Raw genomic sequence first — 26925 nt, 5'->3', positions numbered from 1 at the left:
GAACAAGTTAAATACTCCCCATGGCCATTGGGAGGGCTGGAAGTCAGGCTGGTGCTGCAGGGGCCTGACAGCCTTGGGAAGCTGGATACCCATCAATCCTTCCTCAAAGAGACTCTTCCCAAAGATGCAGCCCTAAATCCACATCAGGGCCTTGACACATACAAAGCTGCAGGGAGCTCCAGAAAACAGCCAGATCTGAGCTCCCTGTAGATCCTTTCAAGGATCCACAAGTACACTGTTCTCTGCATAAAACCATCTATCCTGAATTCAGGGCTCAGCAAGCCAGCTGCAAACAGATGTGGCAATGTTAGCTCCATTCCCAGGTCCCCCTGCACAGGCAGAGGGAGAGGGGCAGACAGGGAGGCCCATCCAGCAGTGTCTCCTTGTTTTTTCACCTCAATGCTCATTGCAAGAACATCACAGACACGACTGCTTCTAATGCTTCCCCTGCTTCTCTTCTGAGGGTGCTTTTAGTTAAATACCCAAGATGCCCCATCCCTGGGCTGCTCCTAAGAGCTGCAAACTACTGACTTGACAAGACACCTGAGCTAAGCTCCTAGGTCGGGATTCAAAGTAAAGTATGTGGCTCCTGTGAAGCAGAAAGACACATGTGGCATGGTTGGCCACTGCAGTGTTCCTGAAGATTAGCATTCCCTGGAACAGAACCATATCCTACTTTCCCCTGTAATCAGAAAGACAATCTCCTCTCTTTCTAAGGCTGATAAAATAGCAAAACACCTCAGCAATTCTGGGGATCTGCCTGTGTGATCCAAACTAGCAAGTACTCATAGTCCTTCATCAGTGCAGCAGCTTGAACAGAAATGCTTCTGGATTCTGAAAAGAAAACCAGGCCAGTTGCTGGTGCCAGCAGGCAGCTCCCAGTTCTGTGGGGATGCTGTAAGAGTTCACAAGCTCCAGTGGTGGCTCACAACACTCCAGGCTGATCACATTTTCTTTTCCAGCTGAGAAAGGCCTAGGGTGTCCTGTGCTCATAAACCACAATCGAGCACAGATCCAGTCAGAAACCCTCGGTTGCATCACGAAGCCACACTGGAAAAATTGTGTCCTCAATTTTCTTTCCAAATGGTTGCCTTAAGCCCTAATCAGCACAGTCATGTGAAAGGCTGAGAACAAGGTTTAAGAGGCAGAAAATGAGTGGAGATTTGCAGCTAGTACAATCCTGTAACTCTGGAAATGCAGCATATTCCCACCTAATTGGTACAACACTTGAGAACAACAGAAACATGTATTTCCGTAACAAGTGTGCAGGAGAGAGCTCCAGGCTCTGCATGTCACACACAGCAGGGACAAAACAATTGCTTGGAGTCTCAAAATCAGCCCTTGGCCAGGAGAAGAGCAAGTTCAGAACAGCTTTTCCTCTGGACAGTCATCAGTTACAACAGGGACCAGTCCTTGCTGGCTCTGCCCTCGAGCACTGGCTGCACCTAAACTTGCAGTTTGGAGAGAAGTTCATCACGAGACATCTCCTGCTTGCTGACCCCCACAGCAGTGCTGCGTTCTCACCTGTTCAATAGGTTGTTCCTGCTGACCATCCTCAGGAAGCCAGTTGGATCAGTCATTGAGTTCAGCTTGTTATTCATCTCCTCAAACTGCTGGTCCATGATATCCCCAGCTTCACTCTCTGTCTCGCTGCTAGCACAGGCTCTGGGGGGAATCAGTGAGATGAAGGGTCACTGATGCAAGAAGGAGCAACAGCTTGATGACAAATTCTTGGCCAGTCTGAGCAAAAATGTTTTTCAAACAGAAGCTCAACCAAACACTAAAACACTAATGCCAAAACTTCCCTGGCTTGCCTTTTGTCAGGCATATAAGACAGTCCCAGCCTCATTTCCTCCTCTTCTGGGATTCTTCAATGTTTAGTGAGTGGCACATACAGGTGGGAGTGCAGGACCCTTTCTGTGCACTGCAGGGATTTCTAAAGCTGCAGCACAACACTGAAAAGCTGAGTCTGCAGGAAACACCAGCTCAACCCTTATCTGCCTAAGAACACGTGTGAGCACATCCTTTCCAAATCTCCACAGCTCCACATACTTCCTTCACATAGCAGAGGGAGCTGTGCTGCCACTCCTGTTACACAAAGAGGGAAAGCACACAAAGATTTACTCTATCAATGCACCAAGTGCAGCAGCAATACAGAGAAACAGCCCAACAATTCTGAATTCCCAGTCTCCTGACATTAATATCTGAATTTTCCCAGTGCAGTTGGGGTGTTCATGGTGGGCTGGGTTGGGCTCAGTGAGAATTTTGCATGTGAATCATTCTCTCTATTTTGTACACTTTTTTTGTTAATATTGTTGCTGTTACTGCTTGTTTCCTTGTCTCATTCCTGTTTCCAATAAATTGTTCTTATCTCAACCCACAATCTTCACCTTTTGTGCCTCCAATTCTCTTCTCCAGCCACCAGGAGGGAGAGAGGGAGGAAGCAAGCAGTATTGGGGTTTGGAGAGTCTCAGTGGGAGAACCAAACTGGGGAGTACCATTCCTAAACCACAACAATGGCACATCACAAACCTTGGAATTTGTACATTTAGGATAAACTTAGGATGCTACCTGATGAAGCCTCCTTGCATCCCATTTCTGCTTCTTTTTTGGGTTCCTGACAGCTTGAAGCCTCTCCTCAAGGGCATGTTTCCCAATAAAGAGCACAGGAATTAAATGAACACACAACCTGTACTTGTGCAGGCAACCAGAGCTGCATCTCTGCTGCTGTATGGATCATGGATCTCTTGTGAGTGAATTTCCTGATCATTATGATTTATAACCTGTTAAGTCCTGACAAAAGCCAATCTCTTCATGAACACTGAAATGAGGACAGCTGAACCACAGACGGGGATTAAAAAAAATCCAACAGAAGGGGGAAAAAGGAAGAAGAAAATGTTGTCAACAGCTTCTCTCTGCACATTTTTCCTCCAGTTGAGGCATGCTCAGCTCTGAGTCCTGGCACAGTTTGGAGTAACACTCACAGCTCCTTAAAGAGGCAAAAATCTTGAGTTCATGAACCCAAGAGAGCAGGTCACATGCTCTCCCTAAAGAGAGTGGAGTCTGTTCTGACACAAGTTCAAGCAGATTTTAAAATCCCTTACACTTCTTTTTTTTTTTGCAAGAATGCATTACTTTGAGGATTAATTAGACCAGCTGAAAAGAAGCCTTTCTAGCAGAACCTGAAGGCTGCAGTGTGGAACTGAACATCCTGTGCATCCCTTCCCCTCCAGAAAGTGTGAAGCCATGCTCTGGAGACTCAGCACTACCTCTGACCCTGCTCACAGCAGTGTGGACACACAAACTCTTCAACCTGAACCCCAGAGCCCTCCAGCAAGCCAGGACTGAGCAGTCAAGCTCCTTCACATGTGCTGTGCAGATTCACACCCTGCTGGGCAGAGCCTGGGGCTGGGACTGAGGCTGGCAGCTTCTGCTGGGGGGCTGTGGAATCAGCAGGGCTGAGGGAAAGAGGTTTCAAAGTAGAAAGTGATGCTCACCCACATGGAACAGCCAAGATTTGTTTGCTTGATCCCCTGCATGTGATTTTGACATGGGGAAAGAGCGTCTGTATATGATTGTACCACACTGGTCCAAGGATCTTGGAAACAAGCATTAAAGCCAGAATCCTTAACCAAAACCATACCCCTACCACTACCACAAGGTGAGGAAGAAGCTGACATCCCAGCAAATTAAAAACTCATCCCAGAACCTGAAGACTGAAGGACTGCCTTTGCCAGGAGGAGAATCTGTGGTGACAAACAGTTAAGGAAACTAAAAACTGCATCTGCAAAATTGCTGCATGAGGCCCAACTGCAGATTTCAGTTATGGATCTTGTGTATCTGCATGTCTGCAGGGTAAGACTCAACAATCAACATGTGGGTTCTAAATTATTCACTCAGCTATAGCCACAAGTCACATTGGGGGATGGTTAGAATTTCGATGGTATTTGCAGTTTTTCAAAGCAAATCGTTGAAAGAGAATTAATTACACTGGAAACTGTAAGCAAGATGAAATTTGTCCATATGCAGTCAGACATGACACCTGCCTCCTCATCCAGGCTACAGATTCACCACACCCTGCAGGTTTGGATGTTATTTGCATGTGCATGGAGTTGTTTGGAAGGAAAATAATCACGGTTACAAAAACAAAGCTTTTGTTGTTGTTGTTGCTGCACTGAAAATTTGCCCCTTCTCTGACTCTCAGTTCTCAGACTTCTCAGTCAATTAGCTCATCCCAAAATGTTTTAAATTCAGAACCCCTGATCCCAACTCACCTGGTGTAGTAGGAATCCACCCCCAGAGCCTCCCTCACGCTGGAGATGTGCTGCTCCAGTGCTGAGTTTGTCAGTGTCTGCAGGGCCACGCTGTTGGCTTCATGGAAGTCCCCAGCATTTTCTGTCAGGCTGTCACCCAGATAATACTCATGGAATTTCAGAATTCCTGCAAGGCACCAGAATCAGGAGTTATTTCTGCAGGGCTACAACAGTGCTGCCAGCAGCTGTCTAAGAAGATGGCACAGCCCCAAGCATTTGGCATTTCACAGCAAAACTGGGGCAAAGTGTTCTATGCCAGGTCTCCACTGAACTTCTCCAGCATTTCCAGCCTTGTTTTTAAAATCTGGGTTTGTACTTTGCAGATAATGGCTCAAAGGCACAAAGGCAGAGGAGAGCTTTTACGAGATGCTCAGAATGCCTTTGCTATTGCAGCACTCATATAAATTATAAACCAGATCTTCCATACAAGCCCCTACTAGAGTAATTCACATTTCAATTGATGCACATGAAAAATACCTATTAATAGCCTCTGAGAAAATTAACTGAACACACAAGGCTGAACAAGAGTGTTGTTACTACAGCAGAATCTCCTCACATCACACACAGTGATTTCACTCTATAAAAGGAAAGAAGATGGATTAAAGCACAGTGAATTATTAAAAGATAGCATTTCACAATGGGTAAACCAGATAAAGGCCACTTCCTGTTTTGCTGAGAATTCCACTGCTACTGCAGATAAAACCTTCCTGCTTTCAGACTGGTCTATTCTTCCTGAGATAATTAATTCTGCAGCCTGTGATCAACAGTAAAAGGCTGCTCTGGATGCCTTAGCAGCATCAATTATTACACACAGTCAGAGAAGAGCAGAGGAACAAAGAATAAAGCAACTCCTCCTGCAGCCACAGCAGCAAACACAGCAACAGCCAAGAGGTTCTGAGGGTCCCACATCAGTGGGACAATGAGGACCCTGGGCTGCCACTGCAGCTGCTCCCTCTGTCAGTGAACAAGAACAGGTCACCATGGCTGGACCAGAGTCACTACTGAAGGGCTCCCAGCAAAGTTTCCTGAGCAAAACACACAGCCTGTACCCTTCCCATCACCTGACAGAACCTTCAAAGAGGCAGTCACAAACCATGGACTCAAACACTGCTTTTCTCCAAGACTCACTCTGGGCAAGGAGGAGATTGATCATGATGCCCAGTGGCAAATCCTACACTTGATCCATGTAATTTTAATAAGCTCAGCCTGATAGTGATACTATAGAATTACTGGCATTTTATTGTGCAAACTACAGCCCTGAAGAGCCAATTAGTGACTGGATGCAGAGCAGGACAATCCCATCTTCACTCAGACATTGCAAAACACTCCCAAAAAGTGTTTCTTCCAACCACTGTCATCCCATCTAAATCAGGCATGTGTTAGTGCTTCCTTCCCTTTCTGAAGCATTTTTCATGCAGTCTAAATAGTGCTTTTTATCTCCCTAGCTTTGTCATGATGAAGGGCTGCAATTATTAAATTATATCCAGAAAGAACTTGTTAAAATTTACAGTCATCACTTTATTAGATAATGAATAACAGCTGTCTGCAAAAAGCAATCCTCTTCAAATTAATCCTCCTTGCTCCTCTGTGATAAGTGTTTCCACATTCATGTGAGGATCAGGCAGCTCAATGGCATATCAGGAAGTGGGGATGCCCTTCTGTTTTCTGCAATCCACTTCAGTGAATAAACCTCAAAAGCTTTTGGAAGAATAAAGCACAGAACTATAATTAAAGTAGGGATTCTTAAGCAGAGAAGATTCTCAGTGAGCCAACACACTTGGAATTTCATTACTCTTCTGCCCTGTGGGAAATATAGACAGAATGGAAGTTGAAAAATGAAAATATTAAACATTTCCATCTCCAGGTGAGCATCAAAGTCCTGAATAAGCACTTCTGAGTCATTACTGCTGTGGCTATGCCATAGCTTTTAGTCTATTCAGCTTTAAGGTACTAGATGGAAATTATTCCCTCCTACATTCACTCTGGTCCCAATTCTATTCTCCTATTCTCCCTGTTCCCAGGCCCTTGTGTCCAAGAAGGAGCTCACCTGCCCCAGGAGCCAGCAGCCAGCTGTACAGATAACCTGCAGCCAGTGAGTAGTAGAGAACAAGTCCCCTCTGGCCATTCACAGTCTCCAGGACCTGGTCAAGGGTCACAGGAGAGTAGGGATCTGAGTCCTGCTGCCCAGTCTGACGTTCCACGAGCAGGTCAGCAAAAGCCCTCGTTCGTCCTCTCTCTGCTACTGCCAGTGCCTCATCATGGTGACCTGAAAAACAAAGCCATCTCACACCTGACACAAGTGTGCTCTGAAGTGCCACATTCATGGAACAGGGACAGCTGCTATCCCAATCCCAACCTGGGGAAGCAGTGCCACTTATTTCCCAAAAGAGCAGTCTCTGCACTGGAACAGTCTCACAGAATATATTTGCTGCAGGCAATAACACAACGAGCCACAGAAAGGCAAATCAATGGGGGAAGCAAAGAAAAGGAACCAAAGGTGCCCCAAACCCAAAGAGAGAAACCCATATTGCTGTCCTGAACAGAAATGCTGTGCTGTTGGAAAGCTGTGGAACTGCCACCCCACAGGTTCAGCTGAACTCCTGGCAAGAGCCTGGGGCTCAACCTCAGCATCTGAAGGCATCTCTTACCCAGGCTGACAAGAACTCGCTGCAGGGCCTGATAGGAGGATGTCTGCAGGTCGAAGAGGGACAGCTTGTAATCAGTGCTCAGCTGCACCTCGTGGCGGATGGTCTCAAACAGCGCGGAGGCGCGGTACAGCTGGGAGGGAAAACAGCCACAGTCACCTCCTCATGGACACTGCACTGCCAGGGCGAGCAGCCACCCCCTCAGGGAAAACAGCCACAGTCACCTCCTCATGGACACTGCACTGCCAGGGCCAGCAGCCACCCCCTCAGGGAAAACAGCCACAGTCACCTCCTCATGGACACTGCACTGCCAGGGCCAGCAGCCACCCCCTCAGGATGGGGAGCTCAGCCTCACAGCCTCCCTGGACATTTTCCTCCCAGAGAACAGGAAGGACACGGGGCAGACCATGGCGTACCTGGTGCTGGGACTCCTCCAGGTTCCCGCTCGCCCACAGGGAGAGGCCGAGGCCGTGACGGATTTTGGCTTCATCTTCTCTGCGACCCAGCTGCTCTGCCAGCCTCAGTCCTGGAAAGAAGTCAGAGTGAGAGAGTGCCAGGGGGTTTCTGTGCAGGTAGAGACAGTGCAGGTAGAGACAGCTGTGGAGCTGCCAGCACTGGGACAGAAAGTGGGGCAGTACCAGTGCTGGGCAGCTGCTGCCAGCCCTCACATCATCACCAGCATGAGAAGTGACAGACAATTCCATGGACTGAGCCCTCCATAAGTGAGGTTAAGGCACCAGCCCCTGAGACACACTCAGTAAGCCCCTATCAGAAAGTTCAACTTTTAAACCCTAAAAGCCATACAGAGAAACAAAATCACACTGAGCTGCCAAACACTGCCAGAAAAGACACCTCTTGCCACATTCCTGGCTTGTTTCCCATCAGCTCTCCCCAGCCCTCTGGCAGGCTCTGCATGGTTTATGTGCTGAGCACACGGCAGGGGCTGGCCTGAACGGCCTGGAGCTCACTTCACTTCCAGCAGCACTTTCTGTGCTGTCCCCGCTTCCACACACTCCAAACCTCTGCCTTGGTGGCCCCTGCTGACAACAGGGACACCTCCTCTGAGGTACCTCGGGTTTCCCCCAGCCTGGGGAGCAGGGCCCTGGCTGTCACCACGCAGCTCAGCAGCAGCTAGCACTCCCAGGCTATGCAGGAATTCTGCAGCACACCAGGAGAAGGAGCTGTGCTTCATCTCTCCCCTTCCAACAGCATACTGGAATCCTGCCAAGGTCAGTTTCATGAAAACCAAACTAACTGATGTCATACATCCTTCGGCCTCCAGCTTCATACACTCCAGCTACATTGCTCATCTGCTGCATCAGAGCCCACAATCTGATCAGCTGCTGCCTGCATGCTGCACCCCCTTGCAGCAGCACAGCTCCCAGGCCAGCACTGACCCAGCACTCAGCAGTGCCAAACAGCTCCTGGACACCTCAGGCTGAATTTCTCTCACCTTTCTATCAACAGCACTTGTTTTAACTCAGACTTTAGGGAAACTCATCCACTTTGTCTCACTCCTAGGTGAACATGTAAGAAGAGCAAGGCATAAATCTCTCCTAACAGACCTTTCAGGATCAGAGAGATTCATCAGAATCCTCTGTGGTTTCCCCAGAGCCAGATCCTGGTATGCAATGCCATTTATACAGAAGGTTTACACCTTCAGGCACAAATGAGCTTTACAAAGAGACTCTGCTAGGTGCAGTCTAGATTCATGCTCTGAAGCACCTAAGATGCCCTGAGGAAGCCATAGATCATGCTTTGTCTAGAGGACACCAAGAAGGCTCCAACTGAGATGGCACACTGGCTGCAACAGCTCCACAGACAGCTACTCACAGATGCTCAGCAGTAGCTGTGGATGTCTGCAAGAGCTTCTGCACTTCTGTTTATTTCCAGAAGAGATCAAAGGCCACTGTCAAACACATCCTTTTTGAGCCACGCTTACAGTACCTCACCTCTCCCTGCCTTCAGATCTCCCTTCCACCCTTCTGACCCTACATTCTCTATTGTGCAACTCATCCTCTCACCTTCCTGCAGGTACATCACAGCCTGGGAGTAGTTCTGTAAAGCATGATGAGTCCTCCCCAGGCTGCTGTAGGACACGGTTTTGGCCACGAGGTCGTTCATCTGCGCGGCGATGCTGAGGTGCTGCTCCTGATACACCACAGCCCTCTCGTAGGTGCCCAGGGACTCGTAGGTGAGGCCCAGGTTGCCGTAGGCGCGGCCCTGCCCCGCGGGGTTCTTGGTCTCCTCGGCGATCTGCAGGTCCAGCTGGTGGTACTGCAGGGCTGTCTCGTACTCGCCCATCTGCTGGTAGACCCTGCCCAGGCCACAGGCGGCGTCGCTCTCCAGGGCTCGGTCCTTCATCTCCCGGGCGATGTTCAGCTGCCTCTCCAGGCAAGAGATGGCTTGCTCGTAGTTGCCCAGCTGGCTGTGCAGGCTCCCCAGCTCCCCGTAAGCCTGGGCTTTGTTAAATGCCTCCCCCAGCTCGTGTGCCACTACAAGCCTCTTCTCAAAGCACACCAGAGCCTGCTGTAAACTTCCCATGGCCCTACAAGGGAAGAGAACAGCAGTGTTTATTTTGCTGGTATTTCCTCGAGAGAAGGTGTTTTGCCATTTCCCCTGGAGGCCAGGGGCTTTCCCCCAGTAGACATCCCCAGCACTTTTGAATCAACCTCCTCCTCCTCTCTGAGTACTTCACAATTTGAGCTGTCAGCAGAGTCCTCAGCATCCACAGGATTCTACCTCACTCCTGCGTCACATCACTTTGTGTGTGTGTGTGAGGCCCATCAGCACCACACTGCATTGATTGCACTCGTACTTCACTGACACCACAACACATGTGCAGCTCCTTACCTGTGCCCACTGCCCAAGCCTCGGTAGGCCTTGGCCTGATCTTGCATACGGTTCAAGCTTTGAGCCACAGACAGGTACTGTTCATAATACTTTATAGCTTCCTCAAAATCTCCCAGAGCCTCATAACAATCTCCCAGGTTCCCATAGGCTCGGCCCCGATCCAGTACGGATTCGTTCCCGCTGAGCTGCTGCAGCATGGCCAGCTGCTGCTCAAAGTAGCCAATGGCTTCCTCCATGACATTCATGTTCATCTTGGTAATGCCCATGTTACCGTAGACCTGGGCTTCGATGCTGGGGTCCTTCAACTTCTGGCCCAGCTCCAACTGCTCTTCGTAGCACTTGAAGGCCATGGTGTACTTCCCAAGGGACATGTACACTGCAGCAAGGTGACCATGTGCTCTGCATTCACCCGACATATCCCCCAGCTCCTGGTACACCTCCAGCTCCTGTGTGTGGTAACCCAAAGCCTTGTCACACTTCTGCACCATCCTGTATGCAGAGCCCAGGGCTGCATAGGCATTGGCTTCCAGTCTCCTGTCTTTAACGTGATGGGCTAAGCTCAACTGCTGCTCATAAAATTTTATTGCACCATGTACATCTTTTTTACAGACAAAAATATCCCCCAAGTTCCCCAGAGCTCGGAATTTGGCCTGGGAATTGTTCAGAGACTGTGCCAGGGACAGCAGGTACTTTTGACACTCCTCTGCTTTGTTGAAGTCCATCAAGGCTTTGAAGGCCAGGCCCAGGTTGCAATAGGCTTTGGCTTGGCTCAGCTTGTCATGAAGATCCTTTGCTAGGGCAAGATCCTGCTCATAGTACTTAACAGCTTCCTCATAGTTCCCGAGGCAATAATGGGCATAGCCAAGGTTGTGGCAAACCTTCCCCTCTCCTTCCATGTCCTGCAGCTCTGGGGACAGGCGCAGGTACTGCTCATAGTATGGAGCCGCCTGCACGAACTCTCCCCGCGTGCAGTGGAAGTTGCCCAAATTGCTGAGGGCTCGTGCCTCGCTCTGGATGTCCCGCAGCTCCCGGGCGATGTTGAGATGATTCTGGTAGTGCTGCAGAGCGCGGTCATGGGCCCCCAGAGCCTGATAAGCCACAGCCAGGTTGCCGTGTGTGGACGCCTGAGAAGCTCGGTCGTTGACTTCCATGGAGATCTGCAGCTCCTGCCGGTGGTACTTGACGGCCTGGTCATACATGCCCAGGGCGTTGTAGGCGTTGCCCATGTTGCCATAGGCCCGGCCCTGGGCTGCGTAATCGCTCAGCTCCTGCGCTATGGACAGGTGTGTCTTGTGCAGCCGCAGCGCCGTGTCGTAGTCACCCTTCATCTGGTGAATGATTCCTGGAAAACAGCAGAAACCAGCTCAACAAACACAGGGCCCTGTACTAAACCTCTGCAGCACCCTGCACGCCAGGGCTGCCCTCAGCCTGGCCCCTTCCCTGGCTCTCCACAGCCCTTCTGAACAAACCTTCCTCCTTGCTTCTAACAGGGAAAGTCCAGGGAAGGTTTAGGTTTCATGTTATACAAAAGCACCCATTCACCACAACAACCAGACACAGTCTGGCCCTATAAAATCACTGTTTATTTCCAGAAGTGATACCTGGTAGCTCCAGAGCTCAGACTCAACACATTCAGTGAGACAGCACTTACAGATGCTTTCCAATTTCAGTCGAATCATCTTGCATTTGTTATGAGACATGGGAATGGGAGCTTTGGTTCTGCTGATGATACCACCTACATTTCAATTAAACTCTGTGCTAATAATGCCTGTGGCTACTTTGCAAACACCTGGGAACAAGCCTGGAGGTTTGGGAGCCACTGAAGGAGGCCCTGCAAATGTTTTTTGACATTAACTGCAAAAGCTTAAAGAGAAAATATCTGCCATTTTTGGACAACATGATGAGCACATGAGAAGAAGTACAGAAGTTCTCTTGGAGCTGGAAAGAGGCAGCACCAAGAGACTTTAAATTGTGTTCTATTAATAATGTGAACTGTCTTCTCTTCATCATAGTGAGAACCCTTAAAACTGAAGAGGCTGGAAAGCCTGGTCTCCACATGGAGCCTGAGTGTTTGGAAATACCAGATGCTTTGCAAAGGTTAAGAACCTGAAACTTCTGGTTAAACTCCACGTCGTGTGAAAGGCTGATAGCTTGTGCTTCATCCTCAGTCCATCACCTCCTGCTCACCTCATCCCAGAGTGCAGAGCATCTCCCTGCAGAACACTGCAGCAGCTGGGCTCTGTTACACTCCATGTCTGCCCTGCTTAACACTGGATCACATGCTTAAGGGTGCTTTCCATCTGCATTAGGGAAATGCAACAGAAAATGTCTGTTGCTTCAGTAGAGAGGCCAACTCTAACATTCTGGCCTAGAAACACACATTTAGATACATTTTTTTGCCTGTCAGCAGGGTTATTTTGATGAGGTTTTGTTTTGCATGTGGATTAGATGAAAGAGACAATTAAAACTTGACTTTTTGATTGGTACTGGATGCATTTTAAACAACAATAATAGAGTGTCTCAACAAGAACTGCATGTTCCCTTTCTCCAGTATAACTTAACTCTGACAGAGAAGACAAAAAATACAGCCAAATAACAGCTGAAACGTGAGACCCTGTGCTCAGAGAACTATTCTAACACAAAGTGTGGAGTGGCTGAGTCAGCATACCAACTCAAAGTTATATTTAGGCTAAAATCCAACACTGAGAAACATTCTCTGCTGCAGCAGTCTATCTCCCACATCTCTGCGTCTCCCCAGGACTGCAGCCACAGGGTCCCCAAGACAAGGTCCCACACTGGAGAAGAGATGGGGAATGTGGTTTGTGCTTTGCTGCTCATGCAAGGCCTCCTCTCCCTGCCTTCCTGCCTGCTGGGTGCTGTCACATTAACAGAAACCTTGCTCATGCTCACTGCTCTCTCATGCTAAGCTGCCCACAAGCATTTTTGCATCACAAACCTATTTTGCCCCAAGGATCCGCCTCAATTTGTGTAAAGGAGGAGATTTGCAACACTAATTAAAAAGCTGTGATTGTTTTGTTTTCTGCAGTTCCCCTTATCTTCTTCATTCAGCTCCTGAAGACTCAGCTACTAAGAGAAATTAAGTAATTCATCAAGCTCTTTTCAATTACCTGCTGTTGATAACATCAGAGTACAATTAGCATCTACAAATGAACCAAGTGCCAACTGCCAAGCAGAAACAGGAGCTGATTTACAGCGTGGGGCAGCCTGCAAGGGCTGGGATTCAGGGGCTGCCAACAAACACTTATTTTGATATCCCAGCACCAGCCCTGCTTTGCTGTTCTCAGCCAACTGAGAACACATCCCAAATAACAGCTGGAACACTGGCAGCACAACTGCCACAGCCATGGCAGAGATGGAAATGCATCCTTGGTAACTCCCACATCTGGTGCTGTGAGGCAGCAGGAGAAATTAGGCTTCACTTGAATGGAACTCAGCCTCTCCTAGCCTGCCAATGCTGCTCCTTAGGAGAATGTAAGACTCCTACACCCTAGTATTTCAGTGAGTATATTTGGAAAACAAACTCAGTAAACTGATTTGATCCACGTGTCTCTCAACTGACAAGGCAGCAATATATCAACAGATCTTGCTGACAAGCTCCCAAAGAAATGGCCAGGTAACAAGCCACATCACTTCTTGCAGTAGTGCAAGAATTACTTTATCCCTAACTGCTGAAGAGCTCTTCAAATGCATTTTATCTTTTCATTTCCCTTTTGCTGTGAGTTTGTGCTTTCTAGTGTTTTTCTAAGGAATTTAATAATTGAACATGGAATGCAGTACAGCAGCACACCATCTGCCAAGGGCCTGTTTAATTTATTAAGGCAGCCTGGTCAAACTGGGGTGACTAAGAAGAGAGCACACAGCAGATCTTGGCTATCTTAGCAGCAGCTCTCAGCATCCCATGACAAATTCTGCTCCGTGTCAGGGCCTTACCTAGATTGGAGGAGGCTCTGCCTTCAGCAGCTCGGTCCTGCAGGCTCTCAGCAATGTGCAACTGCTCTTCATGGTACTGCTTAGCCCTCTCCAGATCTTGCATACATCGAGCTGCATGGCCCAGGCCAGCATAAGCTCTCATCTCAATGGCCTTCTCAGCCAGCTCCTGGGCCAGCTCCAGCACGTAGTTGTGGTAGGACATGGCCTTGTCGAAGTTCCTGCGGTAGTGGTAAGCACTGCCCAGGTTGCTGTAGGCTCGAGCCTCCTCCCGCTTGTTGCCCAGCTCCTTGGCGATCTTCAGGTGCTGCTCGTGGCACTGCACTGCGTTCTCAAAGTCCCCCATGGCGATGTACACTGCTCCCATGTTGCCCAGCTCCCGCGCCTCGGAGAGCTCATCCTTGGACTGCTTGGCGAGGAGCACGCACTGCTTGTGGCTGGCCAGGGCGTTGGGGTAGTCCCCGATGGCTGTGTACACGTGGCCCAGGCTGCTCAGTGCTGAGGATGCTGCCTGCAGGGGAAAGGGAGACCATGTAAGTACAAGCACTCATGGCAACAAGTCAGATGGCCCCAGTCCTAGAAATCAAAACCGTGAGAGGCCATTCTGGCAAAAGAACGTGACTACCAACTAGCAAACCTGCTCTCTGCAGCTCTGATCTGCTCAGGGCAGCTTCTGTGGAGGCAGCAGGAAGGGATGGGGTTGCCTCAGGAGGACATGGGGTTGGACTACTTCTTTCTTTGATGTGTGCAGTGTGTTTGTACCTGGCAGAGGGGAAGGACAGCACTGCAAAGATGCAGAGACTACTGAGGAGACAGAGTCATTGTTGTAGTTACCAACATCCTTCCATACCTCTGCTTCACCAAGCACACCATGTTCCAAAGAGCACAGCTCTTATTGTGCAGCATCAGGGTCCTGAGCCCCACACAACCTTGAGAATGCAGAAAAGACAACAGCATTTCAGTAGCTGGATCCTCTGTCCCTTAGGCACACCCTACCTAAATATAGTGCTGTGAAAACCCAAGTTCCTACCACCAAGAAACAGCTGTATTTAATAAGAGAAATTATCTGAGAATCAGATTCTTTTGCCCTCTGCATCTCCCAGGACGCAGACCTGCCTTCCACCTGGCAGAGCCAGAGCTCCCAACCAGCCAGCAGGGCAAGGAGCCAAGGGCAGGGATGTGCTCCTCACACTGCTGCCTCAGCAAGGCTGCTCACCCCAGCGTGCTGACCCCCACTCCTCTGCAGTTCCTGCGTGTGCATCTCCTTTGCTGCCCAGCTGTGACCCAGTTCCAAACCTCCCAAAAGGAGCTGTCAGGGTGAGGGCAGCAGCTGGCCAAGGGCTGCCGCTCACAGCTCCTGGGCAGTCCTGGCAGTGGCCCCAGCTCCTCCTCAGTGCAGCCAGAGCAGCTGCTGTTGGTGTGGCCACAGGCAGAGCTGGGACTGGCTCCTGCTCCATGCTGGTCACACTGGCTGCAGAACTGGGGTGGTCTGGCCCTGGACAGGCTCTTCAGCAGCACAGTGACATAAATTCTTGGCTGACAATGTGAGGGAGAGCTCTTAGAGACTTTGTGGGGGCCTGTTTGGAGGCTGCTACAAAACCAAGACAAAAATTATTGCTCTGAATTGGACTCCATTTTTACACAAATCTTCATGAAGCTTAATATATACAGAGTGTTGAGTCACTTGCAATCTAAGTAGGGAAGAAAAGGGAGAAAACCAGATACAAGCAGCCATCTTTTACAGGTCCAGACCAAAGTGGGGCCCATTACAGGCCTCAAGCTGCATCAGAGCTCCCTTCATCCTAAAAGGAAGCATCATGCCCACTGCTATGGAACAAGGCAGCAGCACCCCCTGGGCCAAGAAAAATCCTGTACAAAGCTGTGAGAACTCATCCAGCCTGGGAGTTCAGAAATTCTGCAAGACTGGCCACCATCAGCAACAGCACTTCTGTTATTGCTGGGAAGAGAATAGAAATGCCTTTCTGGAAAACAAGGAGTCAGTGAAATCTGGTGTCTCCTGGGGCTGCTAAAATAAAAAAAAAAGTGGACATCCATGCGTGCAGATCGCTGAAGAGATGAGCTCTGGCCAAGAGCCATCAGGCAGAGACTCAGATGATGTTAATGGGCTATGGCTGGGGAAAAGAGGCATAAATGGAAAGCAGCAGATCTCAGATTGTGTGTGCACAAGAGAAACTTGACAGAAGCAGGGACTGCGCATCCCGCACATGGGAAGAAATTTTTAGGATGTCTCCTAGAATGGGAAGCAGATGATAGGAATTGAAATTTGTGAGGCTGGAAATGTTTATTCTTAGGGCTCCTAATCCCTTAGCCCAAGAGCATGCCCAGGCTCACATTAAAGACCTAGAATGAAGGGTACAAGCTTGGCAACCATTCTCAGAGCGTGCAAAAACACTCGGCTGACATGCTTGAGTGCCCAGGGCTGGATTATCTAAACAAGGATGTGGCAGGAGGACTAGTGAAGCAGAAAAGAAAAGTAAGTTGAAGGAGACAAAAAGAGAAATAGAAAATAAAGGGTGAAGAACTGATGAAAAATAGCACAACTTGATTACAAAGCTGAGGCTGTTTTGTTTTTTGTGGCTCACCCAGACACACAAACAAGGCAGGAAGGCCACGTCTGATGTGTCCTTCATTCCAATGGTCCTCATGTTTTATTCTGCACCAGCTTCCACTGTTACCTGACCTGAGAACAGCCCTTCTCAATCCCCTGGGAGTCAGCGTGAGGGCAGCCTGTGGCACTCCTGGCTTCCTCAGGCTGGGGCTGATTGTGCAGCAGCAATTCTCACAAGATACCCATCGGAGCTCTGTGTGCTCTGGGGGCAGTAAGGGGAGCTTGCCCTTACAGCAGTGTTTAGGAACAATTTGGTGATAGCATCTGCTGGGTGACTCCAGTGACTCACTCCAAGGGATTAGGAATATATATAATATGAATTTATTCAGAAGATAAATTCATGACTGTGTATTTAATAAAATCCTCCACATTACAGGATCCACTGGGAACCCCAAGTGGCTCAGCCCCAAGAGGGATGGGGTGTTCCCTCCTCACTGCAGGGAGAGCACACAGCTGCCACATGGCAAACAGATTCCATCTCTGCCAGCACACACCTCTGCTTGGTAGCAGGGTGATGTGAGACTGCAGCTCCATACCACAGGGGGCTTGCAACAGCAAACAAAGAAAATCAATGTTTTATGTATCTGACAAAGACAAATTTTACAGTGGGGGTTGCTTACACCTCCAATTAAGCAATTTATCACTTTAATAGAAAGCAGATTCTTCTGCCATTGAGCTGAGGCACAGAAGGGAGTTCTGAAAAAGGTTCCTAAGTGCTCTCTTTCTCTCAGAAGCAACAGCCAGCTCAGGTTTTTCAGCTGAGTAAGGCAGAGTTTGATGTTAAACAGATGTGCATCACAGAATGGCACCTGACAATTCAGAGATGCATTCCTTAGGTATTTCACCTTTGCTAGAGAATGGTCATTTCCCAATCATGTAACATTTAAACAAGCCTTCACCTGAGTGCACAGCCTGCTTAAATGAGAACACTCCATAATCATCCTGAAATGGACAAGGTAATGGAAAATGTTCTGCCTGGTATCTCACTGTAAGGTACCCTTAATCCCTGAACACAGACATTAATTAAGACTGATCAGAGATGGAGCATCCCTGCTTCATGCTGCTTCTTTCAACTTCCCTTCTCCCTGTGGGCACACAGTAACAGCAGCTTGATCCCACAGATGTAGTGGAGCTGTATGCAGGAGATTACCATGCACACTCATCCCAGCTGTACTGGGGGCAGGCAGCAGCACCCCTGAAAGCCACTGCACTTCCTCACCCACCCCCATCACCCCTCACCTGCACGCCCTTGCTACTGAATGCAGGCAAAGCTGTGCTGGTGCACTGAGAGTGCTCTGACGGGAGCAGATTGTTCCAGAACGAACACACACACAGAGCTCTGAAAGCACAGGCTGAGTGCTGTGGGTAAACACACTCAGTAAAATCTCACTGTGCCCTACACTGCTGGAACTGCTCCAGGTAGGAAGGGCTCAGGATAACTGACCCCAGGGACACATCCCAGCTCCTTCTCTACAGGAGCTGTTTGTTTTATAGGTAAGGACTAAGGAACTGCAGTGTACACAGACAGGACAGCACTGTGATGAGGGTACTTCCAGGACCTGCTAAAATGATAATTTGCTGTAAATTGCACTTTAGCTCCACTTCTATTAAACCCCTTCATCATTTCCTCAGAATCCTCAAGTATGCCTCAGCCTGGCTTGGACAATGCCTGATTTATGCACAAAGACAAGTCTCACATCCAAACAGAGCAGATGCCCCATCAAAATTAAAACTTGTCCTTCTCTCCTCCCTTCAAGGTGAGGCAGATGTGCCAGTGCCACATCTAGCTGTTGCCTTTGTGTGCCATGCTTTAGAAAATCAGAAAGGAAGCAGCAGGCAATACCCTCCCCTCTCACACATGATCATACACACAAAGAAGGAATGGATTTGCTTTTAGACAATTATTTACTGAGGGCAAAATATACTGAAATCAATATCCCTGACAATCAATATCCTTATTTATTTGTAGAAAATCTCAGTCTTTAACAAAGAGCAAACCCCAAAAAAGCCAAAGCCATGGAACAGCAGCACTAATATCTGAAAGCCTGAAAGGAGCTTTGTACCTACCAAATGAAAAAGAACAACAAGGAATTAATGACACAATAGAAAGATACAATACAAAACACACAGCATTAAGAGATGGTCCTGGCTCCCATTTGATTAATGGGTAAAATCCACAGAGCTGCTGCTCACAACAGAGCCTGCCATGGACTGTGCTGACAATCTGCTCCCAGTCCTGTCTGTTTCTACTTGCTCAGGAAATTGTTCATGTTTCAGAGGACTTCTCATCCTCCCTTTCCACGGCAAAAGCATCACATGAAGTACATGAATCCAGGCAAACCTTAGCAGCACTGGGGATTTGACTGCCATTCACAGTTGCTCCTTTTCAAGGATAATGCTGACTTTCAGCTGATCATTTAGAGATCAAAATAATGCTGCTCCATTCCACTAACTCCATCTCTTCCATTATCATTTAGGAGCAAGGTGCCTCGTTCTGCCTAGAACACTTGTAAAAGTAAACCTGAGCTATACCCTTAACAGAGTAATTTTAGAAATAGTTTTGACCAAGTTAGCAGGGTTTTGCTGGAAAGCTGAAGCAACAACTATTTAATTCCATTTTTTAGGAGTAAATCTGCATGTCACCCTTACTGACCAGGCTGTTCACTGTGGGAACTGGTGCAACACCCCTCACCATGTGGTGCTGGGGACCTTGGGAGTGGGCTGCCTTTCTGGGTGGGCTCTGCAAAGCTCCACTCATTCTGCAAAGAAATTACACAAAAAACACCAGCCCAAGAACACTACAAAGGAGATCTCATCATCAAGCCTACCCATCACCTGGGGTTGATCTATCTTCACCCCAAGTAGCCCAAATTTGGTCGCTTTCTGGACATAATCTGAAAGGCTGCTGTGAGCAATCACTTTAGGGAGGATGGCTGACTTGACATTTTTAGTGGTGATGTAAGTATTCCTCAGTTAAAACCACAAGCTTCTCCATGGTGGTGACCCTGAGGAGTGACTCATACCCTGGTCAAAGTCAGGAAGAATAAGCCAGCAAGTCACAAAGTCGGATCTAACAAGTTCAGAGCAGGCAAAGAAAACATCAACTCCTACAGCAGCGTGCTGACCTGTGCCAACCCTTGCTACTCTTGTTCACAAGCTGGACATTCCCTCTCTGCAAACTCAACACAGAGGAGAAAAGCCCTGGCTGATGTGGACCTCCTGAAAACCCAGAGTGCTGCGGCTGCAGCTCTTGCAGGAGTTTTCTGCTTCGTTTCTTTTCCTGCAGCCAGGTCCAGGCCTCAGCAGCGAGCTGAGCTTTGCAGACACTGTGAAAGTAAAACCAGAAGACTGCATTTCCTTCAGCTAAAATCCATGTGCTGTGGAGGTCAAATGGGGACATTTAAAGGAGATCCTCAGGAAGTATTACATTTCCCTCTGGAGTCACAAGTCCAAACAAAACAAAGCATATGGCCTTTTAGTGCATTCCCAAATTTCCTGCACCAGTCAGATTTCTCTTCCTTCTGTTTAATCCTATCACTTTTGAACCAGACAAACCTGTATGAATCCTGTCAAGTAGACTCTAAAAAATCTGCTAAAGACAGAAAAAGGCAAAGAATTTCTACTCTCAGATATAAATCCAAATGCTGCAGGTCAGGCACTAAGGCTGATTCACATCACTGAACTCATCCTTTGAGGCACACAGGTGATTCAGTCTGAGCTGTAATGCAGCACCAGTGGACCCAGAATTAGAAATGAACTCCAAAGGTAAGTGTTCTCCCAGCAGCTGGCACTCAGCCTTCCTCCAGGGTACAAGGCAGTCTGTCCTGGATCCCTAATAAAGCAACACTGCTGTCTGCACTGAGAGGCTGGAATCATTTCCTCATCACAGCCTGTCTCTGACATCTTAGTCTATGTTTCCAGGCATGACAAACTGCTTTAGCCTGAAGACTCTTTCCAGTTCTCATTTGTAAGGTATTTATATCCTGCCCTCATTTTCCAGATTGTTTGCAAATATAACAAAACAACTGTGGTCGTTAAGATTTTCAGATTTTTCCTTTCTGAAAAATGTGGCAGCCCCAGGGCCAGACCACCTCTTTGTATGACTGAGAGCCACACACATCCATCCCACAGGCAGGGACACTGCCATGGGCTCCCTCCTGTGCAGCTCATGAATGGATGGGATTCTCCACACTCCATCCAAGACTGCTGGTAAGGAGCACAGCCTTTATGAGATTTAACTCAGAACAACAGAAAAAAATAAATAAATAAATAAAATTTTTGCTGCCCCCAACCAGAATTCATACAAGGTCAGGGAGAAGGCTGAATCCATACAGCCCTGCTATTGACTGAAGAAGTGACTTTACAGACAAAGCAGGGCTGGAGGGACACCTGGAAAGCATTTCCCCTTCCCCTCAGGAAAGGGCAGAAAAGCTTGGCTTTACAGAATTTACAGATTTCATTAGAAAGGAATGATCTATCTTTCCTTCTGCATCTCCTTCTGGAAACAAGAGGGTGAAATTTGATCTTTGATTTGCACAGCCTCAAGCAAGGAGCTGCACTTTACCAAATGTGGGAGCTTTATACTGAGTTTCATTGCTTTGAAGGAGACTGGGAAAAATGACCAAAACTGCAAACCTAAATAACTACTTTGTGTGATGCTCACAAAGTATGTTCAGACAGTTACAGAATGTTCAAATTCCCAACAGAATCCAACCAAGGATTGTCTGCCCCAGTAACCATACTCAATAATACTCCTTCTCCAGGGATTCCATGGCTTGGTGACCCCTCCCAGCCATGGCCCAGGTACATCCAGCAATCCCAGGTACATCCAGCTCCGTGGCAATGCCCTCTGCTGAGAAACCAAGCCCATGGTTTCTCTTTCCAGTGGGAATTTCTGCATTCTGCTATTCCCCCTGCCACAGAGGAACCCTCATAGATATTCCATAGCAAGGTGACACAGAAAACCCACCAAAGCCTGCTTAATAAACATCTTTCTTCTGTGCTACTTAACTACCCAGTTCTAATTATCATCTTCATCATCCCCATTTCCTGCACATAGTCAGCCTTTCTGAACAAAATCTGCTGAAGCTGCAAACATGAACTCTGCCTTACATTTGCAATCGCTTTAAAAAGCATCTTGAGACAGCAAAACCTGGCTCATCGAGTTACTGAGCACACCCACCTGCTGCAGAGAATTCCCAGAGCTCCAGATGCTCATGGAGATGTCCAGGGCAGCAGCCAGAGCCTGATACAAGGGTCAGTAACAAGAGGGCACTGAGCCACAGCAGGTCTGCACCTTTTCCTGGCACAAACAGCTGCTTCCAGAGGGAGGTAGAGGGAAATCCCTTCAAAACCAGGCCAGGAATGGTTGCTGAAAGCTGTCGGTCATCATGAGTCAACCCAGGGGCAAGACAGTACTGACACAGTCCGTCAGTCTGTCCTCTGTAGGAGTGTGCCCCCTGTTAACAGAGTGACAAAACTACCCTTTGTCCCTTCAAAAAGGAAAGAAGCCCAGAAGTTTATCTCCTTGATTAGGTGAAAAACCATTTGATAGGCCTGGAGGACTTCACCTCAAACTTAAGGATGGCTAATTGGACAGAAGCCAAAAAGTCCCACCTGAGCAATTTACTACAAAAAGAAGTGAACAAAGAAACTAATCACTTTTGTGAGGTGTTTTACCAGGTGCAAGGACCTTTTGCACCTGGCTTGGTTTTTCTCTGTTTATTATTTTGCCTTTTATTAAACCTTTTTGTTTCCAACACTGCAACAGAAGCCATCCTGCTGATTTTTATGCCTCCAAGGGCAGCTGAGCTATCCTGGGTGTGTTATAGACTTCTGAGAGCTTATTAGACTTCAAGGAGGTTCCTATAACACTCCTCAGCTCTTTCCCTTCCCTCAGCCACACTGCTGAGAAAAGAGACACCAGAAACTGCTCAGCTGCAACTTCATCCCAGCCCTAGGAGAATTCAGGGCTGCAGACAATCCTCTTTCTCACCCAACCCTTGTGTTCACTCCTGCATGGTGCAGAGATGCTGCAGCCCAGGGAGAGGCTCAGCTCAGCTCAAAGCATGCCTGGCAGCCAACACAGAGGGGCTGCCAGCACCCCGTGGCTTCCTGGCAGCAGCATCCTCCCCAAGAGCTCCCTGCTGGCAGCACAGGCACTCATTTCATGATGGCTGGTTTGTGATCCTGCCACGCTGCCCTGCTATTTCTGAACAGCAGGGCTGTAATCGAAGGCGTCTGAGGGCCCAGGAGAGCAGGGAGCTATGAGACTGAGAGTTCCTGTGGTGTCCATGGGCTCTGCATGGCAGGATTCAAGCACAGCCTTTGTGAGGGTTTGGACACTGCACCCAAGAAGGAGCTCCACAGCTTTCTCTTTCCTGTCCATCCAAAACTCAAGTGTTACTTCCCTAAATGAAATGCTCTGGAAGGAACATTCAAAAGGGTCATCAAAAAGGGTCACCCCAACCTGTCCCAAGAAATCACACATCACTGGCTCTATATGGCACTCTGGCCCTACAGAATTCCTAATACGAGACAATTCTGGACACCTGAGGAGCAGCTAGCAATGAAAAGGGACACAGGGGACTAATCTTACAGGCACTGAAAGCTTTCACATTTACATTTTGATTCTATTCTTTCCTCTGATCCTGGCATAGCTCATCAGCTGCATAATCCTTGTCTAAATCACAGCTTGTGATGTGGCATCAACACACCCCTACCTACATGAGTTACCTGATGGTTTCCAGGAGATTAGGCTACCTGCTGTTAAAACCAAAGCAATTAATTCAGAAATAGAATATAGACATAACATTCAGCACCTGCATTATGGGCTGCTGTAACTGCAGCCCTTAGACCACTCTGAGGAGAAACAGGCTGCAAGCTTCTGCTGCTCATCAGAGCCAGCTTTTGTGACAAGAAAAAGACAACAAGCTAAATAATGTGATGCAGTCTTCCCTGCTAACATCATCTGCCACTCCTCCTCTGGCACATTCCAGCACCTTGGCTGCTGCTTTGGGGAACCTCTCTTTGTTCAACTCCCAGCACTTTCATGAGCACTAAGCAGAGACTGGAAAAAACAGCAGCAGCCCAAGCTAGCAGAATGGGATTTCCTTGGCACATGGACTGCTGGACAGTAGTGCTGATATTTCAGACACAGAGAGCATGGAAAACATCACAAGAACATGAGGCTGCTGCTGCTCCAGGACAGGGCTGTGACTCTTTATCCATCTTTATCAATCAGCAAGGAATAAAGACTACATTTCACTCACTGCAGCCAGGTCTGCTCAGAGTGAACCTTCTTGTTCCTGCTCAGTGGCAATGACCCCTGCACAGGCAGCAGTTCCTTCCTGCAGGACAGGAGAGGGTGAACTCCAACAGCCTGCAGCTGGCTCTGAACAAGTGAGGAAAAGACAAGACCAGGGGGTCCCCCAGCCCAGGAAAGTTTGATTTTCCACCTCTGCACAGATTGCATGGGCCTTAGTTGGAGCTGGTGCCCAAAGATCAGCTCCTGAGGTGCACACAGGCCCTGAGCAGGGTCCTGCAGCCCCCTGCCCATGTGTTCCCTGTGAGTTCAGATGGGCTGTGAGCACCCTCCTCACTCAGGATGGGATGGTTACACTTTGTTCTGCTGCCATGGGGCACACAATGAGTGATGCCCGCCCTGCCACCAGTGACAAGGCTGAAGCAGGGACAGGACTAGCCACAGAACTAGCTCATTTGAATTTCCTGACCAGCTGCTGAAGCTGGTTAAAAATTCTATCCCATTCCTTACCTGAGGTGTCTGCTCATGGTGCCCTTCACAGCACCTCACTGAGAACCAATCTTCTCTCTCACCTGCACAGACCAAACCCACACTTGTGTTCAATCCCCCAAATTCCCTCTTAGAGACACTACAGGTATGCCAAATCCCAGACACACCTGCCCCGTGCTCTCTCTGGACACAAGTACAGCAAAACAGCTCTGACTTCTCCCCACACTGACTGAAGGAGCAAATGGTCTGCCTGGACACAGAGCCTGTGTTTGTAACAGGGGCTGCACAGACTCCCTGGGCCAAGGAGGAAAAACATGTGAAATCCTGAGTCTCTGTGAGCAGCTGAGATGCTTCCCTGCTCAGCTGAGCTGACAGCTCCCCTTCTCCAGGCCTGCATGGGGGAGGACAGACCTGAATGCTCCAAACAGACCCTCTGCAACCTCCTCCTCCATTTATGGGCAGCACAACACAGCAAACATTTGCTCCAGCAGCCTCAGAACCTGACAGCCCCTGCAAAGAGAGCACTATCCCATACAAAGGAGCACTTTTTACCTTTTCTGCCAATTCTCTGTATAGTCAGGGGTAAAACAATTACCTCATTACAGTCACACACCAAATTCCCTTCTGCTGGAATTCACATCAGCCCTACTGCAACTTTATAACATTTGCATTATAAAAATGTCTGCAAAGGAGGCCAAGAAAAACAGTTTTTTGTTCAGAGGAAGCTCTGTGGTCAAGATGATGTCATCAGAAAGCGCCAAATTAATTTCCTGTGGTTACATCCTACAGGAAATCCAAGAAGCTCAGCTTTCTTGCTAAACCAAGTAGTCATTTGTTGTCAATAACTGTTAATTATGTGCCCAGATGTGTCATGAACTAAGGACTATTACCATTAGCCCTCATTCCCTGGACTCCCCTCAGCGAGATCTGTTTAAATCAGTGGGCTGAACACCAGGAAAATGCTCCAGCCCCACATCCCAGGCCAGCCTGGGGTTCTGGGGCTGCTGTGCTCTTGCCAGCACATCAACTCCCCTGCTGCTGCCTCCATGCCCCACACCAGGGGATGAAACCAATGGGGCTCTTCTATGGGGCGAGAAACCCCACAGAAGAGCAGCAGCCACACAGGTTACTCTGTCAGCAGCAACAGGGACTCTGATCAAGAAAACTCCACAATGACAAGTAACAGCTTTTCTGCTCTTCATGAACAGAAACAAGGAAATCAGGAGTGATTCAGGAGGTTTTCCAGCTGGTAAAATAATCAAGAAAATGTCTAGCAAGTGCCTTCCCCAGCCACAGTCCTTCCACAACCTACTAAAGATGCATTTTTCCAAGGCTTACTTGATATTTAACTTACCAAGCTAGTAAAGCAGTAAAGCATTCAGCAAATTCTAGCAGATTTTTTCCGCAACTTGCCAATGGGAAAATGATCTTCCTCAGCTTTTAGATCTCCCCCAAAACCACTTGTGCCTACAGGAATTCTCACCTGCCCTGCTGCCATGCAATCATCAGTCTCCATTTTCCCATTCACACTAGAAGGGAATCCCTGGAGCAGGGGATAGGTGCACTAAAATATGATTCTGTCCTTACAGTGAACTTTCAGTAGAAATGCCTTGGGACAGCCTCCTCAGGCCATGCAGCCACTTCCCTGCACTGGCAGGGAGCCCAGCATAACTGAATGGTCAAGGCAAAGCAGATCCTGCACTATTTGTTTTCAGGTTTACATGGGTTCTTTTTGCTCTCACTGGTGTTTAGACTAAGTGTATTTTATGCAAGCACTGGGGACAGGGATCTTGCCCATTTCTTGGCAGGAAAAGGCACAACTTAGGAGGCAGCTGAGCAGAGTCCAGCTCAGCAGCACCTGTAACACTGGGAAATGTGCTGAGGACAGAGAGGGCTCAGCTGCAGCAACGTGGTACTGACACTGACCCAGCAGCAGCTCCCAGCCCTGGAGCCCAGAGCCTCTGAGCTGTAGGAACATGGATGGTAAGGGACAGGGAGGCAAAAGGACCTGCTCAGAGCCCAGAGATGGGGGAGGCAAATGGGAAACCCAAGCATCCTGCCCCTCACATTCACATATTATCTACTGGTACAAAGACTTTCCTTAACAAAAGCCAAGTGGACATCCAGGAGGAGAAGTCACAGCTCCCAAATTCTTGGGGTAAAACAGAGCAGACAGAAAAGTAATTTTGATCTCTCTGGAAAACCATGCAGTGCAGACTACCAGGTTTGATTGTTTAAAAAGCTTCCTACCTCTCTGTCCTTGAGCTTCATGGCAAGCACCAGCTGATGTCTGTGGTTAGTAAGGGCTTCCCGGTAATTTCCTTTAGAGAAGAATGCAGAGCCCAGATTTCCATGAGCTCGGCATTCTCCTGTCTGGTCACCTGTGTCACATGCAAACAAAACAAAGATTAGCTAATACAGGCACTGCTGGAAGCATCCAGTGGGAAGACTGAAACATGGGATACAAGCTCTGGTGTGAGAACCAGCATTAGAACAAACTCATCTTTATGTTTAATACACAGCCAAACTTTTCTCTTTGCTGGCCTTCAGAAACTTCTAAGTAGCCATCAATCTTATTTTTAGAATTGTTTTACTTTCTTCTGTGGCCTAACACTTGGCAATTTTCCATTCCTCCCTGTTTATTCCTTGCTTGACATTGTGAAGGTCAGACAATGGCCAAGGCCTGGAATAAGCACAAAGCATGCCAGCTTTCTCCAGAAAGCAATTCTGCAGCACAGCTCAGCTCAGATGAACAAAGTACACCTACAACCATCTTCAAGAGAG

The 26925-nt window shown here is 48.3% G+C and overlaps 1 protein-coding gene across 1 annotated transcript in view; it reads right to left on the bottom strand.

The window, feature by feature from the left end:
- Positions 1-26925, bottom strand: part of TTC28 (tetratricopeptide repeat domain 28) — a 107276-nt gene that overhangs the window by 16543 nt on the left and 63808 nt on the right. Inside the window, exons 5-13 of the mRNA XM_058816780.1 lie at positions 26392-26522; positions 13763-14270; positions 9812-11153; positions 8983-9506; positions 7375-7484; positions 6962-7091; positions 6361-6579; positions 4275-4440; positions 1525-1665 (exon numbers count right to left, since the gene is read on the bottom strand). Of these exons, the coding sequence (XP_058672763.1) occupies positions 1525-1665; positions 4275-4440; positions 6361-6579; positions 6962-7091; positions 7375-7484; positions 8983-9506; positions 9812-11153; positions 13763-14270; positions 26392-26522 (3271 nt within the window). The remainder of the gene's footprint in view (positions 1-1524; positions 1666-4274; positions 4441-6360; positions 6580-6961; positions 7092-7374; positions 7485-8982; positions 9507-9811; positions 11154-13762; positions 14271-26391; positions 26523-26925) is intronic.

This window comes from Ammospiza caudacuta, chromosome 18 (genome assembly GCF_027887145.1).
Source record: "Ammospiza caudacuta isolate bAmmCau1 chromosome 18, bAmmCau1.pri, whole genome shotgun sequence".
Classification (NCBI taxonomy): domain Eukaryota; kingdom Metazoa; phylum Chordata; class Aves; order Passeriformes; family Passerellidae; genus Ammospiza; species Ammospiza caudacuta.
Note: the sequence above shows the minus strand (reverse complement) of the source record. Positions and strands in the feature narration are given on the sequence as shown.